Source organism: Nicotiana attenuata, unplaced genomic scaffold (assembly GCF_001879085.1).
Source record: "Nicotiana attenuata strain UT unplaced genomic scaffold, NIATTr2, whole genome shotgun sequence".
NCBI lineage: Eukaryota > Viridiplantae > Streptophyta > Magnoliopsida > Solanales > Solanaceae > Nicotiana > Nicotiana attenuata.
Genome location: NW_017674958.1, coordinates 56,863 through 67,715, shown reverse-complemented (window position 1 = coordinate 67,715; position 10,853 = coordinate 56,863). Strand labels below are relative to the sequence as shown.

Genomic DNA, 10,853 nt, shown 5'->3' with positions numbered 1-10,853 from the left:
AAACAATTTGTAACCGTCTGTGTAAATTTCTTAGCTAAACTTTTAGTCTCCTCTAGATCTATAACTAACGTTGGTCACTAACGTCACAAAGCCCAAGATCTTTTCTCTTTCCTTGTGCAAAATCTAACATGGCAGGTAACCAAGAAGCAAGGGTGATGATAACAAGTGACTTACATACCAACCTCATAACCGTCCTCAACGAGAGCTGCAAAATAGCTGGTGAGGATACGACACCGAGTGCGTCCCCTAGGCGAGATGGGTCGCCACCCCCACACTGCAGCATAACAAAACCTCATGGCAAAGGAGCCTCTACGTCTACGGAGGAAGGTGCACCTGATAAGTTGGGATTTTGACTACTTATTAGTGCCTTTTTACTTTCGTTTTAGTCCAAAAGTACTTAATTGTATTTCCGAAAACTGATGAAATATGCTTAAATGCAGGAGTATTGGAAAATGAGCCACAAAGATGAAATCAAACTCAAAAAGGAGTAATATGGACTCAAGGACAAAAAGCAGGAAAAAGGGCTAATGCGCGGACCGCAGAATGCAAAGGAATTCCATTAGTACCCAAGAGCAATGTGCGGACCGCACAATTATTGTGCGGCCGCAGAAGCCATGCTAGAGTTCAAGATCAGAGAAGTTCCAGTTCAAGCCTCAAGGATATGCGGACCGCACAATTATTATGCCGCCGCAGAATTTAGCCACGCGACCGCACTCAGTTTTGTGCGGTCCACAGAAAGGGCCTGTGCGGTCGCGCTCACTATTATGCGGACCGCAGAACAAGCAACACGCGGCCGCAACGCAGAATTATTCGGCCGCAGACCAAGCCCCTGCCAAGAATGATGAAGAAGTGCGGACAACCAGAGGCGGACCCAGGATTTAAGCGTTACGGGGGCACCATTATTTTTAGTATGCCAATCACCAACAATAAAGTTAGGGTGTAACTCTTTGAAATGACTATGATGATTTATCATCAAAATAAAAACAACAATATTATCAAATACCATTAACTGGATACTAATATAACAAAAGTATATTGTCCACTCATAGTTGAACTCGACGCGTTTTCATATTTTGAAAACAGTCAATAATAGCATCATTGCTTATATTTACAAACACTTCCTTCTCAAAGTAACAAACTAAACAATCATTTAGAAATGCATCACCAATACTACTACGCAATTCATCTTTGATGTACTTCATAGATGAGAATGCTCTTTCCACCGTTGCAGTTGCGACAGGTAAAATTAAAGTCAACTTCACAAGCAAATAAACAAGTGAATAAGTCTCCACAAGATTTGTTTCAACCAATGCTTTCGCTAAATCACCAATTCCTTTCAAATCAGAGAACCTAGGGTCACCATGTTGCATATGCCATATGAAAGTGTCAAGTTGGCGACTAAGATCTCGAAGCTTCAATTCACCAAACTCATCGGGATAATGCTTGGCCAATGTCATTATTCTTTTCTTATCAAAATTAGCAAATGAGTTAGCCGGATTCAAACTAGCCATACCAAGAAGCAAGTTACTACTCACAACATCAAAACGACTATTAAGCTCCAGAAGTTGCAAATCAATCATGGCATAAAAAAGCTCAACACGTTAGTAACAATAGCAAAGAAAGTCTCAACCTCCTTGTGTTTTTTAGCAACAGCTACAAGCGTCAATTATAATTGATGTGCAAAACAATGAACAGAATATGCCCATGGAGTTTCTTGCAAAATTAAAGCTTTAAGGCCATTCATCTTTCCCTGCATATTACTAGCCCCATCATAGCCCTGTCCACGTATTTTGGATAGACTTAATGAGTGTTTCATTAGCAAAGAAAGTACTGCATCTTTCAACAACTTTGCAGATGTATCACTAACACGAACAAGACTAATAAATGGCTCGTTCACTTGGCCTTTTTTGTCAACATACCGCAAAGCAAGGGGCATTTGTTCATGGTGTGAAATATCCTTGGACTCATCAACTAATATCCCAAAATAATCTCCATCCAAGTCATCAATTATAGCTTTCACGATCTCTTGTGCACAAGCACTCATAATATCCTTTTGAATTTTTGGCGAAGTCATCATATCATTTTTTGGAGCATGTTTTAATATAACTCTATCTACATCTGGAAGCCTATTTCCAAGCCATTCCAAAAGCCCTAGAAAAAGGCCTTTATTTTTTGAAGATTCACTTTCATCGTGACCACGAAAAGGCAATCCAAAGTCCAAGAGAAACCTTGCAACATCAATTGAGGCATTTAAACGAATTCGATATTCAGTTTTTTGTTGATCGGATTGCTTTTCAAAAGCAGCTTGAATTGATTGAGAGTGATTTGACAAGGCTAACATATTGTTGAAGCACTTATGGTGGAGATTACTTACTTCACCAACATGTAGATCAAATCTTTCGGTTGCTTTATTCCAACCCTTAAAGCCGGTTTTTGTGAAAGAGTCACCGTGCTTCCATTAACGTAATCATTTTTGAATAAATAACAACATAAACAAAATGCGGCATCTTTCTTCACGCATACTCTAACCATCTAGAATGCGAACCTTTAAACCAACCCGAACTAAATTGGCGCATTTTCTTCCCAAATAAAGTTTTAGGAAATTTGTGATCTGGTTGGCAGGGCCCTCTTTGGATGTAGTGTCTTCTCACTTCATCCCGTATTCTAGGGCTATATCTATCAATGGGTATTCTCTCTCCGGGGTCGGTATTAAGTGATTTCACATCAAACTCTTCGACAAGATGGGAGGAATTGTCTCTAAAACTAGAACTTGGTTGAGGAAAATTAAACCTCGTCAAAAATTTGTCCATCTAAATTCACATCAAGAGAACTTCCTACAAAGCAACAATGCCAAGCAAAATAATATTTTTAATATGATTAATCAACCAAACTTTCTGAGGAGTAAAAAGAAACAACAAACTAATAAGTGAACATTGGTTACGTTTGTACCAATAAAGGGGTTTTGTTAACTATTAATCAGCAACTCAAAAAGTGTCCAGTGCTCGGTGACAAAGGTTAATGAGTTCAATCGAATAACTTAACATTTGACAAGTGAAGTAGTATAGATTACAAAAATCTATGTCAACTTTGAAAGAGATAGCATTTTAAGCATTTATATCAAAAAGCTCACCGTTTCTAATTTTTTGAGAGTCGAACAAACAATAAATTCAAAAACTAAAAGAAGTACACCTTTTGGGGCCTTAAAATTTTTGGGGCCTAAATCAAAGGCTTTACTAGCCTCAATAAAATCAAGAAAAATTACAGAAAATTCAATCAAAATAGAATAGCCAAAAGTGAGAACAAGACACAAATAAGAGGCAAGCAAAACCTTCTAGTTAAGCCCCTTCTCAATCGTATTTTAAAAGAGATTTTTTTAAACCCTAACTTAGAAACTGAAATTTACCATTAAAAAAGTGAAAACAAGATGGAGAATTCCAAGTATAATTTTTAAAATCTTACCCAGAAAAAGATTCGGCAGCTGCTTCATGCCTTAATCCATGAAGAAAGAAACATGTGATGCCGTGATGGTGAACAGGTGAAGGATGAAATTTGTTTTGGTTTGGGAATTGGGTTTAGAAGAAAGAACTGATGTCAAAGAGAGAGAAAAGGGAGTAGGTGTTGAAATTTGTTTTGGGTTTAGAAGAACCTTATGTCAAAGAGAGAGAAAGGGTACTAGTAGGCGTGTGCAAAAAGGGTACCAGTATGCGTTAAATTAAAGGCCTGACCAAATAAGACCCAATCAAAAAAATTATTTTGATTGTTGGACCTAAGATTCGAACCTGAGTCTTGAAGAAGCCAACTACTCCCACAAACCAACTCTTCTATCCAGTCTTTGTGACTGAGGGTGCCGCATAATATATTTATCGGGGTCCTTCCTGTATTAACTTATATATATAGAATATATATACAATATTTTTACCGAGGCCAACGGGTGCCCGTGCCCCCCACCCCCAAGCGTAGGTCCGCCCCTGCGGACAACACATGGAATTGTGCGGCCGCAGAACCTCCAAAAGGGTCTTTTTGTCTGAAATTTCCAACTATGTATAAATAGTCTTTTTTGACAAATTTAGGTCAAGTTCTGAATACCCAAACATCTGTAGGCATTTTTATTTACTGGTTTTAGCAACTTTTGCTTACTTTAGTGATTAAACATTAGATTTTTGTCCTTTAATCTTTAAATATGAGTTTACTTATCATTTCTTCTCTATTTTCTTCATTATCCACTATGAGTAACTAAATTTCTAGTTAGGGTATTGACCCTACCCTAGTGTGGGTATCTAATGTGTGTTTGATTTAGGGCTTATTTATGGTTGGATCTGTAATATTTAGCCTAGTTCTTGCTATAATTGTAGAATTAATGTTTGCAAACATTGATGCAAGCCTATTTGACTTAGTCTCTACTTGAGAAAGAGATACTTAGTCTAGGAAAACTAGGCTAACAAAAAATTGGGATGTACTCAAGAGATTGATAGTCCCAATTAAAGGGTTGAACATAGAGATAGTAAGACCCGACATGATCATTTATCAACTGTTTTGTGCAATACCCATTTGGGCTTGAGAAGGCCAAATTGGGCAAAACCACTCTCTTACCGAGAGGTATTGAGTGGGTAATTATGTGTTGATTGATATAATACACCCCGACCAACGAAACTCGCTCTAAAGCCCACAACCCGTTAGGTAAACACCTAGGTAGAAGTCACAGCCGTAGACCTTTTACATATTGGAAAAACAACCACAAAAACATTATTCTCTAGTTTCATATTTTATAATTGCAAACCGTAGCATAATTTAGAAGAAATCAAAACAAAGTTTGTGGAAGTGCAACTTAGACACTTTACGCGCTTGATCCAAATATATACCACTAATCCCTTCTACGCTCCCTGTGGAATCGATCCCGACTCCTAGTTGGGTTATTATTATTGCAATCGACCGCTTCACAAACCCAATTTGAGGTGTGATTTGGGCGAGATTAATTTTTGGCACCATTGCCGGGGAGCTAAAAATGGATTTAGCTATATATTTGGCTTTGTGTGTGATTTGTCTTCCTTTCCTTCCGTGTTACTAATCTTTTTGTGAAACAATTGTAGGTGATACAATGGCTCTCAACAACAATGATCCTCTTGGAAACATTCCATTGGGGGATGACAGGGATGATGACCAAGTTGAAGAGGTTCCTCTTGAACCTCAAGCAAATAGACGAGGCCGGCCGCCTCAAGACAACGTTCCCGTTCCACTCCCATCTCCACCAAGAGCAGCTGCACACCGGGTGTTGCCGAATGAAGGATATGCAAGTGCTATAGTCCCGCCCCGCATTAGAGCGAGAAACTTTCAAATCACAAATGTTATGCTTACACTATTGGAACAACGGGGATTCTTCACCGGGGTTCCGAGTCAAAATGAATACAAGCAGTTGAAAGGGTTTGTTGACACTTGTTGGGGGAGTAAACAGACAAACGTCTCCGAGGATGCTTTACAGTTGAGGATATTCCCTTTCTCTCTACGGGGGAAGGCCTTGGATTAGTTAGAGAGGTTGCCAAATCTTTCTATCCATACATGGGATAAATTGGCTGAGAAGTTCATTTCCAAGTTCTGTTCTCCCAAGCATATGACAACTCTTAGGGATGAGATTCTAGCTTTCAAACAAGAACCCAACGAGCCTTTGCATGAGATATGGGAGAGATACCAAGCAATGGTCAAAGAGTTCCCCAATAATGACATGACGGAGGCTATGATTCAACAAACTTTCTATAGGGGGATCAACACTACCAATCAATGCGTGGTCAACCAACTTGCTGGTGGAAATTTCATGACAACGCCATATGCGGAAGCTTGTGAGATCTTAGATGAAATGGCGGATACTTCATTGGCATTGCAAAGTAGAGCAAATGTTCCTCAAGGTGATCCAAATGTGATTCTCTTGCATAAAGAATTACATGAGCAATTGCCAAGTTAACCGCCACAATGAATCAACTAGACAAAGCCCAACTTCAACAAGTTCAAGGTCCCAAGCAAGTAAAAGCAATGGAGGGAGTTATATGATGGTAAACAAGAGAAGGCAAAAGGGTCCTCAAGTGAAAAACCGTGTCAAAAATTATCTGCAAGATGATAGTGGATTTGATCAATATGGACAATACAATGAACAAGAGGAGGAGGTACAATGTGTGAACAACTTCCAAGGGCAAAGAAATAACAATCAAGGCCTAAATCAACAACAATAGCGACCACAAGGAAATAAAGGGAATTGGAATTCAAACAACCAAAGTAATTGTAATGGTGGTAACAACCAAGGGAATTTGAACAATCAAAGCAATCAAGGAAATTGGAATGGTCAAAATAACCAAGGCAATTGGAGTGGCAATAATCAAGGCTATTGGGGAGGAAACAACCATGGAGGGTGGAACAATAACAACAACAGGGGGTCGGGTTTTCAAAGGCCCCTGATGTTTCAACAACCGAGCAACCCACCTCCCTATCCTTCTCAAGGTCCGAGTTCTTCCAACAATGAGATAGGTCGAATTGAGAACATGTTTAACCAAATAATGGAGAAGAATGCCGAATTCGATGCTCAATTAGCCTCTCACAACACTTCAATTCGCAATTTGGAAGTTTAATTGGGCCAAATCTCGCAAGCGTTGAGCACTCGTCCTAAGGGGGAACTACCAAGTGATACGGTGGTGAACCTAAAGGGTGGGAACAACACGGGACATGCCATGGCCGTTACTACGAGGAGTTTAAAAGGTGGGGATGCAACCACCTCAAGTCAAAAGAAAATTGTGGATGATGAGCAATTGGTACAAGAAGACGAGATGCAAAGCAATGAAGTGCAAGCAAATGATGAGGTGAGAATTGATATTGAAGACAATGTGGAGGAGACTCAAGAAGAAGTGAACCCGTCTAGGGAGCACATTGTTGACATACCGGAACCGGTAGTGCCAAAGGCTAAGGCACCAATGCCAAGGCCTCCTCATCCATATCCTCAAAGGCTTGAAGCAAAATGGCGAAAACCAATTCAAAAAGTTCGTTGACATGATGAAGAGTTTGTCTATTAATGTGCCATTGCTTGAGGCCTTGGAGCAAATGCCGGGTTATGCAAAGTTCATGAAGGACTTGGTGACAAAGAAGAGGTCGATGAATTGTGAGTCTATAAAGATGACACATCAAGTGAGTGCAATTGTGAACTCAATGGCTCCTAATTTGGAAGATCCGGGAGCTTTCACAATCCCATGTACAATTGGAAGCGCTGACTTTGCTAAAGCTCTTTGTGATCTCGGGAGAGCATCAACTTGATGCCCTATTTGGTGTTCAAAACTTTGGGAATTGGGCAACCAAGACCCACATCTATGAGATTACAAATAGCGGATCGTACTATGAAGAGACCATTAGGTATTATTGATGATGTGTTGGTTTGTGTTGATAAGTTCATCCTCCCGTCGAACTTTGTGATTCTTGATTGTGAAGTGGACTATGAGTGCCTATTATTTTAGGTTGACCTTTCCTTTCTACGGGGAAGGATCTTGTTGATGTGGAAGACGGTGAGCTCACCTTCCAGGTGGGTGATGAAAAGATGGTCTTTCATGTGTGCAAATCTATGAGGCAACTGAATAGCAATGAAGTTTGTTCATTTTTGGTCTTGGTGACCGATGTGATTATTGATGACGCTAGTACCAAAATGAATATTGAGGATACTTTGGAGGCCGTTTTGCTCAACCTTGATGATAATGAGGAGAAAGATGGATATGTGGAATGTGTCAATGCATTGCAAGGAATGAGGTCGTACACTTATGAACCCCGCAAATTATCCTTGGATCTTGAAAACCGGAAGACTCCTCCAAGAAAGCCCTCATTCGAAGAGCCTCCCATTTCGGAGTTAAAGCCATTGCTTCCAAATCTCAGGTATGAGTTCCTTGGCCCTTGTTCTACTTTACTGGTTATTCTTTCTTTTTGTTTGACTAACGTGCAGGTAGACTCCACATTGGCGGTGCTACAAAAGAGGAAGAAAGCTATAGGATGTGTGAGCACGTGATTTTTGCCCTACATGAATTACTCCCATAAATTCAAAACAAAATGATTTCTTTTCATTACTTGCAATTTTATGGATTTTCGTGGCATTTTGTGTTAACTGTTGCATTTGTCTGTGCATTTTAATTAGCGAAAAATACAAAAAATATGTTGCATTTGCATTTAGGATTTGACTTTGCATTTTTAAGAATTAATTAGTAATTAAGTTGTTTTATAAAAATGGGGAAAATCACAAAAATAGTTATTTTTGCACTTTTAATTTTAATTTTTTAACTTTGGTAGTTTTTCCTTTAATTTGGTTCTTAATTATTGGTGGTAATTGTTATTTGGAGGATAATTTGATTAGGGACTAACTTAGGTTTCTTTTAATTTTAAAATAGAAGAATTTTTAAAAGATATTAGAATAAAAAATGAAAAGAAAAGAAAACAAGAGAAGGAAATTCTGTTTGGGCTACTTTGATTAAAATCCCACAAGCCCAAATCATTTAATCCCCAATCCGGCCCAAATCGCCCGCAGCCCAATCACCCCTAAACCGGTCCAATCGCCCAAACCCCAAAACGGCCCCGTTTAATCCAAGTTTGATCAGGACCGTCGAGGTCTCCAGATCCAACGGCTGTGAACTCAAGAGTCTTGAGTATAAGACTGTCCAAACGTTACCAGCCCCCCCAGAACCCCCTACCTTTGTCTCTCTCACAGCCCTCTCACCTGAACCGTATCGCCACCGTCCACCGTTGCCTGCCGCCGCCAGAAATCGCCTATGGCGGCGGCGAGTACCCAAACCACCCCAAAAATTCACCATAGCTTCCTCTCATCTCCCTCATACCCATGCCACCATTTGTTTTCCTCGAATTCCACTGGAAATTCCCAAATATTCCAAACCCTAGGGCGCCGCCTTTGAATCCCCCGCCGTGGCCGGCGGTGCCACCACCTTTGCCCACCAAATCAACACCCCCTGAATCCCCTTCTCCCGCTCATTACAGAACTCTACTTCACTCCCCTCGAACCCCCTTCAAGTTGCTCGAATCTTGAATCTAAGAGCCCAAATTCTGGACCTGTGCGTGCAGGCTTTCTGCTTCATTTCTTCGAATTCCGGAATGATTTTAGTCCTCTGATAACATTGCTTGTCTGTTCATGCTAAGAACAAGCGGATAATGTTATTTGGGGACAAAATCGGAGGTTGGAGTTCATCTGGCTTCGAGCTCTTTAGTCGGTAAGTCTTTTCTTTCCTTTGGTTCTTTCTTTTATTTTTCTTCTTCTCTTCTTCTTTTCTTTTGTCCAAGCAAACCCATGGAAGTTGACCAAATCGCTGACCAAATTCTGACTTTGACTCATGTCTACTCTTTCCAGATTTTCTTCTTAATTTGGTTGTGTCTGATAAAACCCTATGTTCACCGCCTCTATTCAGTTTAATGTGATAATTTAGTTTGATGAGTCAATAACTAGTATTTTAGTCTCACAGCTTAGTTAGGTTTATTTTAATCTAATAAATCGTTAATGCCTTGTTTGTTTGTGGATAGTAGTTGATCATTTTAGTGTAAGTAGATCCTCTGAATTCGTCCGAGTGCCTCCCTTTCACGTTTTGATTTGTTTTCACATTTTGCCATTTGGGCTTTGAGGTCAATCAGAACATCAGTCTAAAAAGGAATCCTGGTCTGATTTGAACTTAAGCCCACCCTTTTTGAATCATTGAGCCCGTTTGGATTCATGACCCATATCTGTTTGACCCATAGGTTCTAGGGGGTAAATACAGGGGTAATCAGGGGTAAATTAGGTAATCTAATTGGGGAAATCTTTAGTGTGACTAACTAGGAAGCTTCTAGTAGAGTTTTTTTAGCCAATTCAGGCTTTTTGGATAGTTAACTTGGAAAACAAGTCATAAAATGAGGGGTTTAAGTAGCAAAAATAGAAAAAATAGAAGGACCAAAGGCTAAAAACCTAAAGTCTGAAGATGCCCTAGTAACTTGCCTATAAAGGCATTGTTACTTAGAGCTAAAGAGAGAGATTTTTAGGCATAAAAAATACTGAAGAGCTCTGAAAATCCAGGCGACCAAAATTCCAAAAAATTACTATTCCATTGAATTTTTAGAGTGATCTCGAGGCTCTAAGTTTTAGAATTCATTCTCCAGCTTGTCTAAGGTTGACAAATGGTTTGAATTGCTTTGGGTTTCAGTAGTTAAGGCTTCAGAAGTTCTTAGGGTTATTTTGAGTTTGAATTTGGTTCCTTCGAGCTTGGTTTGGGTGCTTACTGGTGTTGCTCGCCTGAAACTAATTCCTGGGCTGCTTGATACCATTTTCTGGGTTTGAAATCGATCTTAAACTGTTGCTGATTGCTGTTCGCTGCTACTGATTATCATTTGCTGCACCTCTGATTCTAATTTACCTTTTGCGTGGCCATATCCAGGTACACGATTTTGTAAACTCAATTGATTGTCATGGAATTTGAGGAATGAAATGAGAGAACAAGAGATGAAGCTCATGCACTATTTTCTGATTCGAAATTCTATCAGTTTTTACCTACTGAATCTATTTGCCTGGATCTACTCTGATTTCTAACTATTATGAGGGTCTGATGTAATGCGTAATATTTGTATCATGATTGTTAGTTGATTATGTGATTTACTTAGATTATCCCAATATGTTTAAATGCAATTTGATGGAATCCTGGGTTTGAATTGGAGGCTGATTGTTTACTGAGCATGTTATGTATACCCTATATGTTAAGTAGCGTCATTTGAGGACTAGTAATTGCATCTTGTGTATCAACTAGCTTCATTTAGAGTCAGTAGTTGGAAAATCGTAAGGTCTAGGAGTTTAATGCTTATCTTTACAGAAC

At 39.5% G+C, this 10,853-nt stretch overlaps 1 protein-coding gene across 1 annotated transcript; it reads right to left on the bottom strand.

Moving 5' to 3' along the window:
- Positions 1-1,666: 1,666 nt before the first annotated feature.
- LOC109219510 (zinc finger MYM-type protein 1-like) lies at positions 1,667-2,341 on the bottom strand. Its single transcript, XM_019383970.1, has one exon. It carries the CDS (start codon positions 2,339-2,341, stop codon positions 1,667-1,669), a length of 675 nt encoding a protein of 224 aa, XP_019239515.1.
- Positions 2,342-10,853: the final 8,512 nt, after the last annotated feature.